This window comes from Halichoerus grypus, chromosome X (assembly GCF_964656455.1).
Source record: "Halichoerus grypus chromosome X, mHalGry1.hap1.1, whole genome shotgun sequence".
NCBI classification, from domain to species: Eukaryota; Metazoa; Chordata; class Mammalia; order Carnivora; family Phocidae; genus Halichoerus; species Halichoerus grypus.
In genome coordinates this window covers 96,436,884-96,458,964 of record NC_135727.1, presented here as the reverse complement: position 1 = coordinate 96,458,964, position 22,081 = coordinate 96,436,884, and the positions used below count along the sequence as shown (strand labels likewise).

The 22,081-nt window shown below is 46.0% G+C and overlaps 1 protein-coding gene across 1 annotated transcript; it reads left to right on the top strand.

Annotated features, from left to right (window-relative positions):
- Positions 1–1,791: 1,791 nt before the first annotated feature.
- Positions 1,792–20,006, top strand: NYX (nyctalopin). The gene is made up of 2 exons (XM_036123381.2): positions 1,792–1,828; positions 18,596–20,006. The coding sequence occupies exons 1-2, from the start codon at positions 1,792–1,794 to the stop codon at positions 20,002–20,004; spliced, it is 1,446 nt and encodes a 481-aa protein (XP_035979274.2). The 3' UTR covers positions 20,005–20,006.
- Positions 20,007–22,081: the final 2,075 nt, after the last annotated feature.

Here is a 22,081-nt window from a genome sequence, read left to right as displayed (position 1 = left end):
ATCACAAGGCGGCTTGTTCTCCAGCTGGAGTCTGTGGTGCTAGCTGGCCTGATGGTTGGGTCCCTTCCTTTCCCCGCTGAGGGTCTCTGACTGCTCCTGACTTTTCCCCCCCGGGAGAAATGTCTGATTTCCTAGGTAGAGAAGGTCTTCCCCAGGGAGTTCAGCCATATATTGGCTTACAGGGCCCAAGTGCAAGAAAACAAGAATTCTCCAGGCACAGCGGCTGCAGACGCCTAGATTCACACCCGAGCCCCGGTTGTGGGATGGGAACTCCAGGCTTCCGTCCATCAGCGCTGGCACGCCAAGGCCGCCAAGGCTGGGCCAGCCAGGATGTGGCTCTCTTCCCTCAGGTGGCTCTGAGCCCTGGGTCCCTGGCAGGTCAGTCCCAGCAGAGCAGAGGGCCGGACCCTACAGCCAAGCCCGCTGGGGCCAGAAGAATGTGGGGGGGGGCACCCGAACTGCCCCCTCCGCTCCCCTAAACCAGGGCTTTCCCGAGCATGGGAATCTGGTGAAAATGCAGATGTTGATTCCAGAGGTCTGGGATGGGGGTGGGAGTGCTGAGATTCCACATTCCTAACCAGTGCCCCCACTGCTGCTCCTGCCGCCCCCTGGTGTCTGGTTCCCAGGAGACACTGCGGGAGCTGTGAGTCCAACTGAGCCCTGATGGGTTTGAGAAACCTCAGCCAGGTTCTGGAAATGGCCTCTGGACCCGCCACCTTAGGTGGTGGCTAGCACAGCCTCAACCCCAAAGGCAGGATTCTAGCCTTACTGTAGTGAAGGACCATCTCCACAGTCTTGGTTTTGGATCATCTGCCGTCAGCCACTCCAAAGAGAGGAAGTGAGCAGCCTGCATTTTGGGAAAACATCATTATTTCAAGCTGCCCTGTCCCTTCCCCACCTCTCCAGGTTATGTAACGCGTCCTTGTTGAAAATGCTGATAATGCTGTTTGGGTGGCAGGAAGCCAGTTTCTGGCTGCATATTGCTTGGGGGCTGGGGCTGGGGTCAGGGCAGGAGGTGGGGTCTGCGGGGGGGGGTTTAAGGAGACAAAGGGGCCAGGCAGATGGAGAGGCCAAGGCCTGGAGATAAAGCCGATTGGTGTGTCAGCAAAATCTGTCCCGGGCTTTGGTGATTCGAAAGGCAGACACATTCTTTCATCTCTGTTAATCCTCATCTGATACAGGATTTTCCTGCCATTAAATCTGGAGAAAGAAAAATAAGCACTCGAACCTGCACAAGCAACTATTTCTCCTCGACTCCTGCTCACCATCTCCCCCACCCCCCACTCCCCTTTACTTCTCTGCTGGACCATTTTTTAGCCTCTGTGGCTGCCAGACTTGGGAGATGGATGGGCCTGGGGAGCCGAAGGGCGCCTCGGAGGAGAAGCAGGACCAGGCAGACCCCCAGGACAGTAAGCGACATTTGGGGACTATTTATGAGTGCTTCTCTGCAGAGGTCTCCTCTCTGTCCGTTTGCTTGCTGGGTTGTCAGTGAGTCCATCTGCATTGCTGTCAGGGTTTTAGTCTGATGAAGGGTTTCCGAACAGAGCCATGCTGTCAATTTATGGGGGGCTTCTGATGGGCTGTTGTCACTGGTTTCTCTTAAGACCAAGATCGTTGGGGAGAAGTGTGAAGAAGAGGGCAAAGGCAGAGCATTCAGGAGGAAGTGTGGAGGTGTGGGGAGGGGCCTGTATGTCCCGGTTCTCCAGGGACCCCTCCTGGGCGCTCGGTGACCTGTGCTGTCTCCCCTCAGGTAGGGATTCTACAGCTGGGTGGTTCTAAGCCACCAGGTGCATGAAAGGCCACGGGATGCTGGTCCTGCTGCTGCATGGTGAGTTCCAAGGCCTGTTCCTTCTGACCCCCAGCAGACAGCTGCCAGTGGGGGCAGGGGTTGGGGAGCCCATAGAAGATTCTAGAAGATGCATGGAAACTGCAGGGCTTTTACCCAAGGAGCTTGGTCTTCAAGTGGCTTCCATGAAAGCCATACATGGACACCAGTTCTGATTAGGTTTCACTGAACTGTGATCATGGGGAGGGAATGGAGAATGAGATAAAACAGAACAGGTAGTCAGTTTGGTTGGTTGGTTTGTTGAAAAACAGAATTCCTGAGCCAAATATATGAAATAATCTTTTGGCGATTTTCTTATTCTAATTTCAGATATGAATTCATTTTCTTTTTTTTTTTATTTTTAAAAAAAGATTTTATTTATTTATTTGAGAGAGAGAGAGACAGCGAGAGAGGGAACACAAGCAGGGGGAGTGGGAGAGGGAGAAGCAGGCTTCCTGCCGAGCAGGGAGCCTGACGCGGGGCTCGATCCCAGGACCTTGGGACCATGACCTGAGCCGAAGGCAAACACCTAACGACTAAGCCACCCAGGCGCCCCGTCATTTTCTTATTCTAATTTCAGATACGAATTCATTGGTGTAATCACCAAAAACTACAGTGGTCATATTACTTTAAGCTCATTTAGTTAAAAAAAAAAAAATCCCTTAAACCTTCTTCCTAAAGGGAGGAAGAAAAAAAATGAAAATATCATGTTGGAATTGAGTCATTATGGATGTTGAAACATTCTTCCCCAAGGTTTTTGGTCCTATTGTTATTTGGGTTTTAATATAACAAGAAGACTCATCACAGAATTTTTTTTCCACACCTCTATAGCCCCACCTGCTCAAATCTGAGATTGCCCAAGGAAAAAAAAATCCCTTGGTAAATTCTGCAGTAAAGGATTCTATACGAAGAATCTGTTTTTCTGACCCTCGGGTGAATGTAATTATTTGAGGTGATAACTACCCAAGTGATAGATGTCTGTGTGCAGTGCTGGCAGAGAAAATTTTACCAGATAATTCTAAAATGGTAGTATTAGAATCTTCTTACCCTGGGGTGCCTGGGTGGCTCAGTCATTAAGCTTCTGCCTTCGGCTCAGGTCATGATCCCAGGGTCCTGGGATCGAGCCCCTCATCGGGCACCCCGCTTGGCGGGAAGCCTTGCTTTCCCTCTCCCACTCCCCCTGCTTGTGTTCCCTCTCTCGCTATGTCTCTGTCTGTCAAATAAATAAATAAAATCTTTTTAAAAAAAAAAAAAGAATCTTCTTACCGTTTATTCCACTTTTTCAAAAAGTAGACCTTGGTCTGTTCAATGAATCAACAGGTACACACTATACCTTCAGTACACTCCAGGGATATTTTGAGGGATATAATTGCATAGCTTTTGTCCTTGAGAGACTTACATTCCTTTATGGGAGACCCAATAAATAAATGAGAAAACAAATTGGAACAAGGTGCAGGGAACGTTATGATAAATAGGACATGACTTTCTACCTCGAGGAGCCTCCAAAGGACAGAGGTTGACATATAATTACGAACAACCAGCTCCTTGCCATTTCTCCTACCTAGAAAGGACATGAAGTTTGATTGACTCATGGGGACAGAATGTTTGCTTCTCTGAGCCAATATGATTTTAAATGTGTACCCAAAGCTCTCCCATTCCTGACAGAATGCAGACAGTATTCATAGCCTGCGCACGGCAAACCGGGAACTGTTCTTGCTGCTGCAGAAACCCGAAATACATCCAGACTTCTTGTGACAAGTTGGAGAGCTTAGCGGTGACATCATTTGCTAACAATAGATGCACTTAAAATTAATGACCATCTCCACATCCCCTGGCACTTTAATTTAAAACACACTCAGCAGCACAGACAATATTACTTTGACTACAAGTCACAGGATTATGAACGACATGTTCCCAAGAAACCGGCAGGGATAGGGTTCTACGTCCTTAGCTAGAGAAAAAAAGAATGATTAAATGAGCCTGACAAAACAAGGTCGTGGGGGACTCAGAAGTGGCTCACGGCAGGGCAAATCTGGGACAAAACCGGAACAGAAATTCTCTGGACAGGAGGGTTCACCGGAAGTGCCTCTCCTCTCCCCTTGGCTATGGCAGTCCCTTCGGGGTCTTCCTGCTGTCCCCAGCATAATATCCCAATTCCTTGCTTTACAGGGTTCTTCACCCAGGGCTTGCTGTAAACCACAACTCTTTAACGAAGGCCAGGGTTTCTGTTTTATTCACCTTGCTGTCTCTAGAGTCTAAGACATTGTAGGTGCTTATAAGGATTTGTTGAATGGGTGAAACCGCCCAGATAAGAACCATTCCGGTATCTGATAGAGGTCTTGCATCTAAAAAATCTGTAGATAGTTCAAAAACTCTTCAAACTCAATAATAAGACAACCCATTAAAAAATTTTTTTTATTGAGTAACCTCTATGCCCAGTGTGGGGCTCGAATTCATGACCCCAAAATCAAGAGTCACATGCTCTACCAACTGAGCCAGCCAGGTGCCCCTAAGACAACCCATCTTTAAAATATGGGCAACACGTTTTGAATAGCTATTTCATCCAAGAAGATATACAAATGACTAATAAGCACATGAAAAGATGCTCTACCTCATTAGTCATCAGGGAGATGCAAATCAAACCCACAAGGAGATACCACTTCACACCCACTAGGATGGCTAGGGTTGAAAATATAATAGCAAGTGTTGGTGTGGATGTGGAGCAATTGAGATGGATACTTACCATCTGACCCAGCAATTCCTCTCCTAGGTAAACGCTGAATGAAAACATATGTCCACAATAGGACTTGCCCACAAACCCTTCCATCAGCTTTAGTCACGATAGGTGAAAACTGGAAACAATCCAAATGCCCATTCACAGGTGACTGAACACGCGAATTGAGGTACATTCATACAGTGGAATACTGCTCAGCAATAAAAATGAACAACTGGGGCCCATGGGTGGCTCAGTTGGTTGAGCGTTTGACTCTTGGTTTGGGCTCAGGTCATGATCTCAGGGTCATGAGATCGAGACCTGAGTCTGCTCTGAGCTCAGAGAGGAGTCTGCAAAGGTTTTTCTCTCCCTCTCCCTCTGCCCCTCCCTGTGATCTCTTTCTTTCTTTCTCTCTCTCTCTCTCTCTCAAATAAATAAATAAATCTTTAAAAAAATGAATGAACAGCTGACATTCAGACAACATAGATGCATCTCACAAACATCATGTTGACTGAAAGAACCATTTGATTCCATTTATACGGAATTCTAAAACAGGCAAAATGAATCTATAGTTCAGAAAGCATATCAGTGGTTGTCTGGAGCTGTGGATGGGGAGGGGAGTGCTGTCAAAGGGACCCAAGGAAGGTTTCTGGATGGTAGGAATGTTCTAAATCATTTTTAGGGTGGTGCTTACATGGGTGTGTTGCATTTGTTATACACTTAAAATGGGTATATTTTATTGTAGGTAAATTATACCTCAATCAACTTGACTTAAAAGAGAAAAAGAAGTCTGTAGGGAGGGAGCACCTGCAGCCCAAGGAGAACAAATCCTTTATTAATGAGACTCAGGCGCTGTGGAGTGTAGGGCAGTATGTGTGCGCGAATCATTGACGTCATTGCATAGATAAGTAGCTCGTTCGCTTTGATTGCAGAGTAGTACTCCTTGTATGGGGGCTACTGGTTTGTTCATCATTCATCCCCCTATTGTTGAGCATTTGTTTCAGTTTGGGGTGATTATCAATATTTAGGCCCGGGGGCCTTCCTGGGGCCTTGTGTTCTGCTCCTCGGATGGGACAGCTCTCCACTCTAAGATCCACAGGGTCAGTGAGGTGGTCAGCGGACCACCCTTTCCAGTTTCTCCATCCCCCGTGACTCGCATTAATCAGCAAAGCTGAGGGGTGAATCCACTATCCTCTCTTTCTTTACTGTTACAAAAGGTAACCTTTGTGGTATGAGGAGGAAGTTCCGGGATTATCGTGAGGTCAGAGGCCATGGGATGGTCTCCCCCACTGCCTCTCCATTGCCCCCCACTCATTTCGTTTTGAAAATCCAGCACTGGGTCTTGGCCTGAGGAGCAACCAGGATAGCATTTGCTGGGAGCGGGAGGAGAATGACTTCCAGAGCCAAAGTGGCTGAATAGATTCTGCTGAAAGCAGAAAATTGACCATATTTTCCCTTGCTATTTTGGTTTCGTGAGGCACAAGTTCTTTGAAAACAATGAGGATGAAGAAACACTTCAAACTCAGCCTGTGGTTGGAAAGTCCATGAGTAACTGTTCTCCTTAGCAGACCTCAAGGGGGAAAAGCACATATCTGAAAAGCAGAGGACCTATGAAGGAGAAATTCCTCAGCTGGTCTGCATTAAGACAACATTCTGTGGGGCATCTGAGCCCAGCCTTCCCTGCCTCCCTGCAGCGTGGGGGCTGGCCAGCACATCAGACCAGAAAACAAAAGCAGGGACCCATTTCTGGTATTTGCCTAGATTCAGGACACCTTGTAACATTCATTATTATTTTATTTTATTGAAGTAAAATTCACGCAACATAAAATTAACCATGAACCATTTTTTTTTTAAGAGAGAGAGAGAAAGTGCGCCTGTGTGCGTGGTGGGGGGAGAGGCAGAGAGAGAGGGAGAGAGAGAATCTTAAGCAGACTCCACGCCCAGCATGGAGCCCGACGTGGGGGCTCGATCTTACAACCCTGAGATCATGACCTGAGCTGAAATCAAGAAATCAAGAGTTGGACGCTTAACCGACTGAGCCACCCAGGCGCCCCAGTCATGAGCCATTTTAAATTCTTTATTTTTTTTATTTTTTAAAGTAGGCTCCACACTTAGCGTGGAGCCCAGTGCAGGGCTTGAACTCGTGACCATGAGATCAAGACCTGAGCTGAGATCAAGAGTTGGACGCTTAACTGACTGAGCCACCCAGGTGCCCCAAACCATGAACCATTTTAAAGTGTACGGTTTGGCAGCATTTAGCACATTCACAATGTTGTGCAGCCATCACCTCTATTTCCAAGACATTTTCATCACCCCGAAAGGAGACCCTGTACCTATTAGGCAGTCACTCCCCATTATTACTACACCCAGCCCCTGGCACTCACTAATCTACTAGGATTTGCCTATTCTGGGTATTTCATGTAAATGGAATCATACAGTATGTAGTCTCTGTGTCTGGCTGCTTTTACCTAGCATAATGTGTTTTTTGTTTTTGTTTTTTTTAAAGATTTATTTATTTATTTGAGAGAGAGAGAACACAGGGGGAAGGGGCAGAGGGAGAGGGAGAGAATATCAAGCAGACTCCACGCTGAGCTCGGAGGCCGATGTGGGGCCTGATCTCATGACCCTGAGATCACGACCTGAGCCCAGTAGGATGCTTAACTGACTGTGCCACCCAGGCGCCCCTAGCATAATGTTTTTGAGGTTCGTCCACATTGTAGTGTGTATCACTACTTCATTCCTTTTTATGGCAGAATAATTTTTCACAGTGTGGACAGACCACATTTTGTTTATCCATTCATCTGTTGATGGACATTTGTTTCCCTCTTTGGGCTATTGTGAATAATGCTGCTATGAACAATCATGCACAAGTATTTATTAGAACACCTGCTTTCACTTCCTTTGGGTATATACCTAGGAGTGGAATTGCTGGGGCATATGGTAATTCTAGGTTACACCTTGTAACATTTTATACCGCATGGATAAATCCCATTTTTATAAAGTTGGTCCACCTAGACCCTTGGTTTTTGACTTGGGCTGTGTATTGGGATCATCCGTGGAGCACAGTGCTTGGTTCCACCCCTGAAGATTCGGATTTAATTGGTATGGTGTCTGGCCCGAGCATTGTGAGTGGCTGGAAAGCTCCTCAGTTCATTCTAATGTGCAGCCCAGGTAGAGAACCATTCTAGACTCTTCCTTGTAGTCTACTTGTAATAACTTCACTATTCTCATACTTGGTGTCTTGCTTTCCACTTTGGGGCAGATCTCCACATGGTCCTTGAAGTACTAGTCGCTTGGTGAGATTTAATCCTGTGACAACAGTGCCTCATGGAGCCTGCTATTAGCTTTAGCCCATGCTTTCACAGCTGTTTCGAGCTTTACAACTCATCCGTTCCTCATAATGGTCCACCTGTTACAGAGGAGGAAACTGAGATTCAGAAAGCTTGGCTGAGGTTAAAGCAAAACAAAAAGCCCCAAAAAGCAGTATGAGAAGGCAGGGATGAAAGGCAGTGTCATCAGAGTTTATGAGAGAACTGGAGAGGCCGTGCCCTCAGGATGAGTGTTTCCAGACTGAATGCTCTGGAAAGCCCCACATGTGTATCCCGCCCGAGCTGTGACAGAGAGGCTGGCTGAGCAGAGGCCAGTCCTGAGCCTGGGCCAGTTTGGCTGGATTTCCCATCTTCCTCTCCCAACGTCAGACTGGGAATGAAAGCACTGAAACCTTTTCAGATTTCCACGCGGATCCTTCTCAAAAATACTGGTGTGTGAACAGAAATTGCTAAGCAACTGGCAGGGAGTTTAACCTTCACTTCTCACAAACTGTGATCTTTATTTTAATTTGGTAAATGTTTTTCTGGCCAAGGTATCCCCATGGAACTGGGCCCTGGACAGCCGAGATTTGTTTTTGGAATAATCGCTGCTTACAACAGGAGAGGCCCCTTTTCATTTGCATTTGGAAAAATCAGGGATGGACTAAGCAAATTTTGATTCCATATTCTATATGTTGTGGCAATGAATAACAAGGAGCTTCCTTTTGCTTGAGGGGCACTGCCTGGTGCTGAATTTGAGTAGCTTTCTCTTTTAAGGTGGGGAGTTCACGAGGTTCTTTGGGGGAAAGGGGAAGGGGCCAGAAGGAGGAGATGGTACGAGAGAAATTAACGGGACCTGTTTTACTTCCGATGGTGTTTTGGACTCTTGCTGCAAACCACAGTACCTGCTTAAGGTACCATTGAAGCCAAGAAAGGGTTTGTTCAGGGATGTGAGGTGTTCTCAGTCTTCCTGGTTGGAGGCCCACTGCCCAGAGCAATGCCTAAACCAGGGAGCAGGGCAGCTCCAGCAAAGGCCCTGAGGCCACCACCACTGGTGGACCCACCTGTTAGATCATGGGCACCATGCTGGGTGCTGGGTGCCAGAAATTCCACTCCGGGAGCCTGAATTCCAGATGCCTCTGCCATCATCCTGGCCAGAAAATGGTTTCTGCCTGGCACTTACTTCTAAATCCAAGTGTCCCTGGGGGTGTCTGATCAACAAAGCTAGGTCACGTGCCTGGACCCTAACTGCAAGGGATGTTGGGAAAGAGAATTTCTGGCTTCTAATTTGAGGAGGCAGGACTTACAATGTAGAAAATTCCCTAAATGTAGAAAGAGTACTTAAAAGGTGCTGGGTAGCCAGAAAACATATCAAACGTCCACTACTATCAGAGATGGTTTGGTCGCAAGGAACAGAAATCCACTTGTCCACGCAGATGGTTTGAGTGGGTTTGTAAAATGGAAACGGGGAATTGCCATAGAAACAGCTATAGCCGGGCCTTCTGGGAACTAGAGAGCTGGCTAGCAACTTCCCACTCTTTTTGATCTCCATCACTGTGATTCTCACGTTGGGTTTTGTCCTTCCTCACCTTGCCTTTGAGTCCTGCTCCCTTACAACTCTGACATGCACGTGGCTCTGGTACAGACCCTGGTCCCAGTGCTGTACTGGATGATGCTCACACGATTTCACTGCCCATTCCATGTTCACGGCCAGTGGGCCGTGTTGAATGAATCTGATTGGCTCTGCTTAGGTCAAATGTTTATCTGCAGTCCAAACAGCTGTGTCTGGGAGGAGGCGGCAGAGACCCATGGGGCTCCAACTGGGGTATTTTTTCTTAGAGGTGGTGGTTGGCAACAGCTGCTGCCCAGCCGTGGAAAATGAGAGCCGGAAGGGCCCCCAAAGGGCAGGAAGTGCAGGCCCTTCAGTTTACAGTTAAAGAGACGGAAGCTCAGAGAGGCTAGATGTGTCAGGTGGAGGAGAGTACAGCATAATGGAAAGACAAAAACCAAAGGTTGATGTCATTTAACCACCTTGAACCTCAGTTTCCTCCTTCATGAGAGGAAGAGAATAATACTTACCTTGCAGATTGTTGTATGAAATGAAAAAAGGTAGCAAGCTTAGCTTTGAGCAAACACTAATTAAAAAGAAACCCATAAAATTTGATTAATTTGAACTGCATGATACATGCTCCTATCACCCAGATAACATTCCTAAACTATGTGTTATAGATATATGCTGTCTTTTGAGATGGAGTCCATCTGCAGGCTTTATTCTGTTGAGCTCCCAGAGCCACCGCCAACAGCTGTTCTGGGACTGCATAGAAGTATAATCCTACAGTATGTACTCTTTTGTGTCAAGTTTCTTTGGCTCAACATAATGTTTTTGTTGTTTGTATCAATAGTTTGTTCCCTTTCATTTCTCTACTGTTGGGTAATTCCCACTTTTTATCTATTATGAATAAGCCACCCTGAGCATTCTTGTACAGTCTTTATGTGGACCTTTCTTTTATTTCTCTTGGGTAAATACTTAGGAGTGGAATTGCTGAGTCGTAGGGTAGGCATATGTTTAGCTTTAATAGACACTGCCAAAGTTTTGCAAAGTTACTGAACTATTTTCCACTCCCACCAACCATGTAAGAGAATCCAGTTGGTCTACATCTTCGCCAGCATTTGGGGTTGTCAGTCTTTTGAATTGTTACCATTCTAGTGGGTGTATAGGGAAATCTCATTGTCGTTTTAATTGGCACTTCCCTAATGGCTGACGATGTTGAACACCTTTTCATGTGCTTAATGGCTACTTAATATATTCTTTCGTGAAGTGTTCAAGTCTTTTACCCATTTTTTTTTTTAAGATTTTATTTATTTATTTGACAGAGAGAGACACAGCGAGAGAGGGAACACAAGCAGGGGGAGTGGGAGAGGGAGAAGCAGGCTCCCCGCCAAGCAGGGAGCCCGATGCGGGGCTCGATCCCAGGACCCTGGGATCATGACCTGAGCCGAAGGCAGACGCTTAACGACTGAGCCACCCAGGCGCCCCTCTTTTACCCATTTTTTTTTTTTTTAAGATTTTATTTATTTATTTGACAGAGAGAGACACAGTGAGGGCAGGATCACAAGCAGGGGGAGAGGGAGAGGGAGAAACAGGCTTCCCGCGGAGCAGGGAGCCCGATGTGGGGCTCGATCCCAGGACCCCGGGACCATGACCTGAGCTGAAGGCAGACGCTTAACGACTGAGCCACCCAGGCGCCCCTCTTTTACCCATTTTTATTTAGTTGTCTTTTTGTAGTTGTTTTTATATTCTGTATACAAGTCACATACATGTATGATGTACATATGTGTGTGTGTGTATACACACACACACATACTGTATTACTTTCCTTAATATCTTTTTTAAGAAACAGCTTTATTGGGGCACCTGGGTAGTGCAGTTGGTTAAGTGTCTGACTCTTGGTTTCAGCCCAGGTTGTGATCTCAGGGTCGTGAGGTCGAGCACCCCTGTAGGGCTCCATGTGGGGCTCCATGTGGGGCTCTGTGATGGGCTCAGCACTCAGCGTGGAGTCTGCTTAAATTTCTCTCTCCCTCTGCCCTCCTCCACGTGCTCGCTCATGCTCTCTTGTGCTCCCTCTCAAACAATCTTAAAAAAAAACTTCATTGAAATATAATAAAATTGACATTTAACAAACTGAACATATTTGAAGTGTACCCTTGTGAAACCATCAGCACAATCAAGATAAATAGCATATCCATTACCTCCAAGATTCATGCCCCTGTATAATCCCTCCTTCCTGTCCCTCCCTGCCTCCCCATCCATCCGTGGGCAACCACTGATCTTTCTGTTACTACAGAAAAATATTTATGTAAGTGGGATCAGATACTATGTACCTTTTTTTGTTCAGCTTCTTTCACTCAGCAGAATTATCTTGAGATTCGTCCATTTCTTTTTATCACCCAGTAGTATTCCACTGTGTGGATACATGATAATTTACCTGTTCAGACTTGGTGGGTGTTTATGTTGTTTCCAGTTCTGGGTTATGAATAAATCTGCTGTGAACAGTCATGCCCAAGTCTTTTGTATGGACATATGCTTTTATTTCCCCAGGAGTAGAATGGGTGCATCATAAGGTAGGTGTTATGTTTAACTTTTAAAGAAACTGCCACATTGTTTCCAATGTGGTTGTACCATTTTACACTCCCACCAACCCTGTAAGAGGGTCCCAGTTATTCCATATGCTCTCCAACACTTGGACGTCAGTCTTTATAATTTTAGTCATTCTAATAGGATGCAATTCTAATTGGCATTTCCCTAACAACTAATGATGTTGACCATATTTTCATATGTTTATTTGCCTTCTGTATATCTTTTTTTGGTCCAGTGTTTCTTCACATATTTTGCCCATTTATTAATTAGGTTGTCTGTTTTCTTATCACTGAGTTTTGAGAGTTCTTTATCTATTTTGGATACAAGTCTTTTATGAGATATATACAGAGAAAATATACAGCTATTTTCTCCCAGTCTGTGGCCTGTCTTCATTCTCTCTTTAAAAAAAAAAAAAATCATTTATTTATTTTAGAGAGAGAGCATGTGCCTGCTGGAGCTAGTGAGGGGAGGGGCAGAGGGAGAATCCTAAAGCAGGATTCTCTGAGTGTGGAGCCCAGTGTGGGGCTCAATGCAGGGCTCAACTCGGGGCTTGATCCCAGGACCCTGAGATCCTGACCTGAGCCGAAATCAAGAGTTGGATGCTTAACCGACTGAGCCACCCAGGCACCCCTCTTTTCATCCTCTTAACAGTGTCTTTCAAAGAGCAGACTTTTTTTATTTTGATAAAGTCCAAGTTATTACTTTCTTCTTTTATGGTTTTTTTTTTTTTTTCCCTTTTTGGCTCTAAGAAGACCTAGTTTACCACTAGGTCACAAAAGATATTCTCTTGTCTTCAGGAAGCTTTATAGTTTTAGCTTTTACATTTAGGTCTGTGGTCCACCTAAAATGAGTTTTTGTGTGTAGTGTGAGATGGGGGTCAAGATTCTTTTTTTTTATTTTCTAGGGATTGCAATATGCATCTTTAATTTATCATGGTCTGCCTTGAATTAATCTTATACTGCTTCATGTATAATGTAGGATCCTTATAAGAGTACAATTCAGTTTTACCTCCCTTCTTATCCTTTATGCTCTTGTTGTCATATTTGTCATTTACATATGTTATAAACTCCCCAATGCATTGTTATTTTGGCTTTAAACAGTCACTTATCTGTTAAGCAATTAAGGTGAGAAAAAAGTAGTCTTTTTGTGACATTATTGGCCATTTCCATTGCTCTTCATTCCTTTCCATAGACTTGATTTTCCTCTAGTTATCGTTTTCCTTCAGGCTAAAGAATGTCTTCATTTCTTGTTGTGTGGAAGATCTGCTAAGGATGAATTTTCACAGATTTTGTTACCCTGAAAGTATCTCTATTTTACTTCATCTCTGAAGATATTTTTATTGGATATAGAATTCTAGGTTGCCAGATTTGATTTTTTCCCAGCGCTTAATTTTTTTATTTTTATTTTTATTTATGTAATTTCCACACCCAGTGTGGGGCTTAAACTCACAACCCTGAGACCAAGAGTCCCATGCTCCACCGACTGAGCCAGCCAGGTGCCCCTTTTCCAGCATTTTATTATTTTTTTTTGAAGATTTTATTTATTTATTTATTTGAGAGAGAGAGAGAGAGAGAGAGTGGGGGAAAGAGCAGAGGGAGAGGGACAAGCAGACTCTGCACTGAGCACGGAGCCCCACTTGGGGCTCGATCTCGGACCCTGAGATCATGACCTGAGCTGAAATCAAGAATTGGATGCTTAACTGACTGAGCCAGCCAGGCATCCCTTTTCCAGCACTTTAAAAGATACAATTCCAGGGGGCACCTGGCTGCTCACTTGGTAGAGCATGGGACTCATGATCTCGGGGTTGTGAGTTCGAGCCCCACATTGGGCAAAGAGTTTACTTAAAAAATTTTTTTTAAAGATACATTTTATTGTCTTACAGGTGGTTTCTGATAAGCAGTCAGTCATCATTTTTATTGTTGTGTACTCTATATAAAGTCTTTTTTCTTTGGATGCTTTAAGGAATTTTGTCTTTGGTTTTCAGCAGTTTGACTATGATGTGTCTAGAAGTATATTTGTGTGTGTGTGTGTGTGTGTGTGTGTGTGTGTGTGTGTGTGTGATGTTAGTTGGGGTTTGCTGGGCTTCTTGGTTTTAATCAAATTTTAGAAATTGTCTTCAATTATTTTTCTGCTGTATTCTCTCTTCTGTCCTCTGCGATTCCAAATACATGCATGTTAGTCTAATTGCCTGATATTATCCCACAGGTCACTGAAGTTCCAATCATATTTTTTCCAGTCTTTTTTTTCCCCTGTGCTTCTGTAATCTCTATTGACCTCTCTTCATGAAATCTTTTCTTCTGCTGTGTCGAATCTGTTTTTCTTATTCAATGATTTTTTTAAAATTTCAAATACTGTGGGGCGACTGGGTGGCTCAGTTGGTTGGATGTCCAACTGGTGATTTTGGCTCAGGTCGTGATCTCAGAGTCGTGGGATTGAGCCCTGCATCGGGCTCCGTGCTCTGCCGGGAGTCTGCTTCAGGATTCTCTCTTTCTTTCTCTCTCTCTCTCCCCTTCCCCACTGCTCTCTCTCTAAAATAAGTAAATCTTTAAAAAAATAAAATTTCAAATATTGTATTATTTATTTCAGTACTAAGATTTCCACTGGGTTCATTTTTAGTTTCCATATCTCTTCTAAAATTCAAATTCTCCATGTCTTCACCCATTATATCCATCTTTTCCTGTAAATTCCTTAACATATTTATAATTAATCCTTGTTTGGTAATTCTAACCTCTGGGCAGTCTTTGGGTCTGCCTCTGTTAACTACTTTTTTTTTTTCCTTTCGGTAAGTGTCATGTTTTGCTACTTCTTCACGTATCTAGTATTATTTGTATACAAGATATCATAGGTAGTAGTTATAAGGAATTCTAGAGTCTATATCTTCCTTTGAAGAGTACTGAATTTTGTATGGCATTCACTTAAATTACTGGCAGGTCACCTTGATACTGAGGAGGCTTAGTTTTAGGCTTTGTTAGGGTAGGCTTAGTTCAGTTTTGCCCTTTGTCCTGGGAAATGGTCTTCACTCCTAAGGTGTGACCCTCTGGGGTTTCAATGGAAAGCCTGAGGTATTTTATAAGCCCTTCTAACTTGGTGGACCTTGAACTCCTTATCTGTCTCCCATTACTGGGAAATTGTTGAAATCTTTGGTTAGCTCTTTTGGCCTTCAGTTCTTGGCTCCTTGGAGTCACCCCACATATATGCACTTTGGGACTCAAACAAGGATCTAAGAGGAGTTGTATGCCAATTTTGTGGCTCCTTCTTTTCCATGTTTTCCCTCTTCAATTTCCAGCCACTGTGGCCGCTATAATACTGTGACTTCTAACATGTCAGCCTGAGAAGACTTGCTTTCTCCTTGAGCTCTACTCCCTATCTGCAGCATGGACTTGAAAATGCCCTAAGAGGAAAAGCCAGTTTTCATTTTAATTTTTATAATTTATTTTTTTTAAATTCCAGTGTAGTTAACACACAGTGTTATTCAGGTATAAGAGGAAAAGTCAGATAAATGTGTGTCTTCACCTAGTTTGCCTCTCTTATTTTTTTTAATTAATTTTTTTAGAGAGGGAAGGAGGGGGAGGGGCAGAGGGAGAAGGAGATTGAGAATCTTAAGCAGACCCCACGCCCAGCACAGAGCCCGACCTGGGGGTTTGATCTCACGACCCTGAGATCATGACCTGAGCTGAAATCAAGAAATCAAGAGTTGGACGTTTAACCACCTGAGCTACCCAGGTGCCTCAGCTTCTCTTCTTTTAAGGGTTGTATCTACTCTGGTTGCCTGTTTAGGCTGCTCTCCAGTGCTTTCAAACATTTTTTCTTTAAATATTTTTTCAGAGTTTACACTAGCTATCAGCAGGAATGTTAGTCTGATATGAGCTACTCTGCCATTATTGTAGGTAGAACTCACCCAAATATGTTATTTTTTTTTAAATTTTGTTTTAGTGCCCTGCTTTTTTGAATCATTAGGCATATACTTAGTCTTCATATTGGGTAAACCAGTACTGGATTTTGGTTGTCTGTTCTGAGAATTTACTTGATTTAATTTAAATTTCACTAAGTAATCCAGTAAATTAGTAATTCCTAATGGCTCTTAAAGTGTCAGAGGTTGAAAATAGGTCTCTAATAGTGACAACATCTTGAGTGTTTAAAGTTTAAAATAAATCTTAATCTATTTTCTGAAATAGGGAATACATTCACATAGTTCAACATTTAAAAGATAAAAAGGATACACAATAAAAAGTTTCACTCCCATCCCTGTTGCATGTGTTTTAGAAAAATTGGCAGCTCCATTTTATTAACTAATCCCTGTCATAATCCCAGGAATTTTTTTTTTAAAGATTTTGTTTATTTATTTGACAGAGAGAGATACACAGCGAGAGAGAGAACACAAGCAGGGGGAGTGGGAGAGGGAGAAGCAGGCTTCCCGCAGAGCAGGGAGCCCGATGCGGGGCTCGATCCCAGGACTCCGGGATCATGACCTGAGCCGAAGGCAGACGCTTAACGACTGAGCCACCCAGGCGCCACCAATCCCAGGAATTTCTTGACAAAGCCAAGGGTTTTTTTTTTTTTGTTTGTTTTGTTTTTAATAAATGACATCCTCCAGGAGGAATCATTACAGAGGAAGGCATCAATTCCATTTAATTCTGCAAACATTTAGTGTGCCCGGAACAATGTTAGCTATTGTGGAGTAGAAACATGAGTCATACGGTTGAGAGTGCACTTCTCTTAATTAAAAAGGAGAAGAGAGTAGAATGAAGGACTATTTGTAAGGTAATCTGATGCCTTCTACTTGACCCAGTTGGAAGAGTTGTGATAGAAAAAGGTCCCACCCCTGTCCCGCTGACGCCTGGAGTTAAGGTTATATTCTTGGCTCTGTCTTTCTAAAAGGGTGTCTCTCTAGCCCAACTGCTGCTCTGTTTACAGTCAAGCTCAGCACAGGGTCCAAGAACCTTGCTGGAAGCTTGGTGTCTAGTTCACAGTTCTTAGGGAGAGGTTAGAGCTAAGTCAAGCCTCTGTAACATCAGAATGTTTACAGTTAAGCTACAGTTTATAACAGAAAGGTTGCTCAAAGGGCTGAGTGTTCTCCAGCCAAGTCTGAAATAGCTGAACCCCTTCCTAGCAGCTGAAAAAACACGGAGTGTCCACAACAAATGTACCGAAGGCACTGGAAGCTGAACAAAGCCACGGAGGCAGAAGCAAGCATATTCTGCCCACTCCTTGTGTGGCCACACCTTCAGGTTCCTACAAGGGCTCCAAGGCAGGGTAATGTGTACACAGTGGGAGGGACTGAATGGTAGGTCAGGTTGTTTGCTAGGAATTTGGGAGTACTGCTGAGGAGGGCTAGAAATTATAAGTATCAGTGGTCAGGTTTACCTCTGGGTACCTTTGTTCTTCTGCAGGAATTTCAGATCGAGCGCACTCCACCTGCGAGCTGCTCCTGGCCAGAAAATAAAACTTGTGGGCATCTTTCACACTGCCTTTTCCCTTGGAACTCAAGATGGGGCTTGGGACCATTCTGTTTTGCTGCAGGTGGCAAGCCTCCTGGAGGGCTTTTGAAGTCTTTATCTGATTCTCCATTCATATGCTCAGAACAAAATTAATTTATAAGCACCATTCTTTCCTGTGATTATGTATAAAAGTCTCTAGAGAGTAAGGGCTGGTGAATGAAAATTAACTCCACAGTGTCCACAGTTATTTTTTTGAGATGTGTAAGAAGGTCATTGTTCATTTAGAATGCTGTCCTTATGGCTTAAATGTAGTGTTAAAAAAAAAAAAAAAAAAAAGACTGACAGGGTTTTCTTTCTTGCCCAACCTCCTGTTTCCTAATTCACTCTTCTTCATGAGGCTTAATTTTCTCAATGGGGGGTGGGGTGGGTTTCAGAAATTGAATTCTTATAGCGGGAGGGACTAGAGCAGCACCAATAAAAATATAATTCAAGCCACAAATGTTTAAATTTTCAAAGTAGCCCCATTAAAAATGTAGAAAGAAACAGTTGACATTAATTTTAATATTTTAGTTAATCCCGTAAATCTAAAATATCATTTCAACATGTAATCAGTATAAGAATTATTGAAGAGATAATTTACTTTTTTTTTTTTTTTTTGGTACTAAGTCTTTGAGACGTGGTGTGTATTTTACACTTCCAGCACATCTCAGTTCGGGCTAGCCACATTTCAAATGCTCAGTAGCCACATGTGGCTAGTGACTACGGCACTGGGCAGCGCAGGACTGGGGCATAGACCACGGTGATGCCCTCCAGGTCCCCCTGTGCATGCAGTGAACCCTCTAGGCCGAACTCTAGGAGAGTACCAAGTTTTGTTACAGTCAGGAGAATGTTTAGAATTGGGTCAGATGCCAGAATCCCAGCTGGTTTTTGCTGGTGAAGATAACTGGAAAGCAAAGGGGAGGGCGCCGTGGGTGGGGAGCCTGAGTGGGTAAGGTCTGGGAGCTGGAAAGAGGCCATTCGGAGGGCGCGGTTATGCAGGAGGTGTGAGAACTTGGTGCAGGGCAGAACCCTGCCACGTGGACAGGTAGGACTTTCCTGGGGCGACCCTTAGGCTGATGGTTGTTCCTTTTCTGTCTTCTCTACCACCCCCCCCCCCCCCCCGCCACCTCCCAGCGGTGGTCTTCGGCCTGCCCAGTGCCTGGGCCGAGGAGGCCTGCACGCGCACCTGCCCCGCCGCCTGCGCCTGCAGCAGTACCGAGCGCGGCTGCTCCGTGCGCTGTGACCGCGCCGGTCTCCTGCGGGTGCCGGCCGAGTTTCCGTGCGAGGCGGCCTCCATCGACCTGGACCGGAACGGCCTGCGCTTCCTGGGCGAGCGGGCCTTCGGCACGCTGCCGTCGCTGCGCCGCCTGTCGCTGCGCCACAACAACCTGTCCTTCATCACGCCCGGCGCCTTCAAGGGCCTGCCGCGCTTGGCGGAGCTGCGCCTGGCGCACAACGGCGAGCTGCGCTACCTGCACGCTCGCACTTTCGCCGCACTCAGCCGCCTCCGCCGCCTCGACCTGGCCTCCTGCCGCCTCTTCACCGTGCCCGAGCGCCTCCTGGCCGAGCTGCCCGCCCTGCGCGAGCTCGCCGCCTTCGACAACCTCTTCCGCCGCGTGCCCGGCGCGCTGCGCGGCCTGGCCAACCTGACGCATGCGCACCTGGAGCGCAGCCGCATCGAGGCGGTGGCCTCCAGCTCGCTGCAGGGCATGAGGCGCCTGCGCTCGCTCAGCCTGCAGGCCAACCGCGTCCGCGCCGTGCACGCAGGCGCCTTTCGCGACTGCGGCGCCCTGGAGCACCTGCTGCTCAACGACAACCTGCTGGCGGAGCTGCCCGCCGAAGCCTTTGTAGGCCTGCGCCGCCTGCGCACGCTCAACCTGGGCGGCAACGCGCTGGGCCTTGTGGCGCGCGCCTGGTTCGCCGACCTGGCCGAGCTTGAGCTGCTCTACCTGGACCGCAACAGCATCGCCTTCGTGGAGGAGGGCGCCTTCCAGAACCTCTCGGGCCTCCTCGCTCTGCACCTCAATGGCAACCACCTCACTGTGCTGGCCTGGGCCGCCTTCCAGCCTGGCTTCTTCCTGGGCCGCCTCTTTCTCTTCCGCAACCCGTGGCGCTGTGACTGCCGCCTGGAGTGGCTGCGGGACTGGATGGAGAGCTCCGGGCGTGTGTCCGACGTGCCGTGCGCCGCCCCGGGCTCCGTGGCCGGCCTGGACCTCAGCCAGGTGGCCTTTGGGCGCTCTTCCGATGGCCTGTGTGTGGACCCCGAGGAGCTGAACCTCACCGCATCCAGTCCAGGCCCGTCCCCAGAGCCAGAGGCCACCACCGTGAGTAGGTTCAGCAGCCTCCTCTCCAAGCTGCTGGCCCCGAGGGCCCCAGTGGAGGAGGTGGCCAACACCACCGAGGGGCCGCTCAACACCTCCCTGTCCGACAGCCTTCCCTCCGCTGGGGTGGTTGTCTCGGGCCACAACTCCCGGTTTCTCCTCGGCTCTGGTCTCCTGCTCAGCGCGGCCCAGCGCGTGGTGTTTGTCGTACAGGTGGACTGACCTTGCCTCACTGGGGTAGCCCAGATTGCCTTGCCCAGTGGGGGAAAGTGTAGTTAACTGGCCTCCAGGGTGTGTGTGGTGGGGGGAGAGGGGAACAGGTTGGGGGCAGGTGGTGAAAATTCCAGCCCAGGATGGAAAGGACAGTTTACTTTCAGAGATGGCTCTAGGAAGAGGAGAACCCTGGGCAATGCCACGCCGGGGATGGGGTGGAGGTGGGGAGAGGAACGGATTTCTGCTCATGTCACATGGGCATCGATTGGAGAAGAGAAGCCAGAGCCCTCCAGTGAGAAGATTAGGAATTGGAAGCCCCTAGGGCTACAGGGCTCTACCCCGATCCCTTGCCCCCATCTTCCAGGAAACCGAGACTGCAGTGCCTGAATTAGAGTCAAGCCAGTGGCTAAGTACTAAGAACTGTGTCAGTTTTCCTGGTGGGACAGCCCATTAAGCCCAGTCCCTTTGTTTTCTACCACAGTTGCTCTCCCTCTCATCCAGGGGCATAGGACACTAGAGTCTAGGAAGATGGACAGAACAGGAGAGAAGGGGGATGTGAGAGGAACTTAGACCCAAGGGGTTGGCGGTGGTTCTTGGGGTCTGGAATGTGTTAGGAGGCATTGAAAACAAAGATCCATTTCACTTACTCCACAGTTCTTCCCAGGGGTGGCCTTAGCCACAAAGCAACTTTAGGGCAGGGTAGAGAAAAAAAGGGGGGATGGGTTTTCCGTGTACAAATAAGTGTGTAAAATCCTAAGATTAAAAAAAAAAGAAGTTAAACAAGTTTCTGTACTGCAGGACTTTTTAGAGTCTTTCATATGCAAACATGCATTGTGAATCTCCAGGGAGGCCACAAAATCCTCTTTTCTTAGGTTTTGTGGGAAGAGTGTCGGGAACGCAGAGATGCAGGGCATTAGGTGCAGAAATTATTATGGGCAGCACACTTTGGGGTTGACTAATGGCCAGGATGCAATGAGGCAGCCAGTAGCTGGGAAGGGGGCCACAGAGATTTCCCAGGGGGGGAGTTGGCCAACTGTAAGCCCCCAGGCCTGAGTGCCAGAACAAATGCTGTATGTCTACTAAATACTTGCTCACAGTCCTGTCCACACACAAGTAATAATGACGGCATTTGTCAACATGCTCGAAATCCCTAGGTTTTTGTTTTGTTTTTTTGAGAGTAAAGTGATAGGGTTTTTTTTTAAGTGAGGATACAGAAAAAGCTCTCATGAGTGAGAGGGTTCCCAACAGGGTTGCCCTCGAAATCTCTAGTTTTAATGTCCTGAATTCCTGTGTATGAAGAGCTGGGTTTTCAAAGCCCACATAATTCAGGGTGCGCAAAACTGTCAGGTCTTCATGGAGATAGTACTTCTTCTTTGTCTGTAGGTCATACTAGGTATTAGAAATGTTGCAGAAAGCACCTCTGAGGGTAGGAGTGTTCGAATGGGTTGTGACCATTCATGGTCAGTCACCTCAATGGGTCACAACCAGCATTTAAAAAAACAAGATAGAACAGAAAAGTCACAGAGTCTTACATGTAACAGGTATTGTTTTGTGAAACTTTATTGAATTTGTGTGCATTTGTTCAGATGATATGTGTATGTGTGTATCTTGTGTCTGGATCACTGCATACAATTTATATTTTGTGGGCTATTGTTAAGAAAGTTTGAAAGTCACTGTTCTGGAGCATGCATGATTTTTTGAAACTCTTTATTTCAAAAAGTCTCAAACCTACAGGAAAGTTGCAAGGATAGTAGAGTGAACACTTTGGCCATTCACCTCGGTTTCCCGGTTGTTCACATTTTACTGTATTTGCCGTATATATTTGGAGTCAGTTGTAAACTTCACAGCCCTTCACCCCTAAAACCACAGCATGTATTTCCTATCAGGAGCATTATCATTGATAGAATACTGTTGTTTAAAATCTACTCTGTCTTGAAATTTCAGCTGTTGTCAAAATGATTTTTTAGGCAGCCATTCTTTTTCCTCTGAGTGGAAAAAAAAGTTCCTTGTGTTCGTTTGATCACGATACTCAAAATTCCAAATCCGCCGATTGACTTTAATGTTTTAAAATGAATTCGTTCTCCAA

Coding starts and splice junctions, on each gene's coding strand:
- NYX (XM_036123381.2), top strand. CDS start 1,792: ATGAAAGGCCACGGGATGCTGGTCCTGCTGCTGCATG. Junction 1,829..18,595: donor GCTGGTCCTGCTGCTGCATG/GTGAGTTCCAAG, acceptor GCCACCTCCCAG/CGGTGGTCTTCGGCCTGCCC.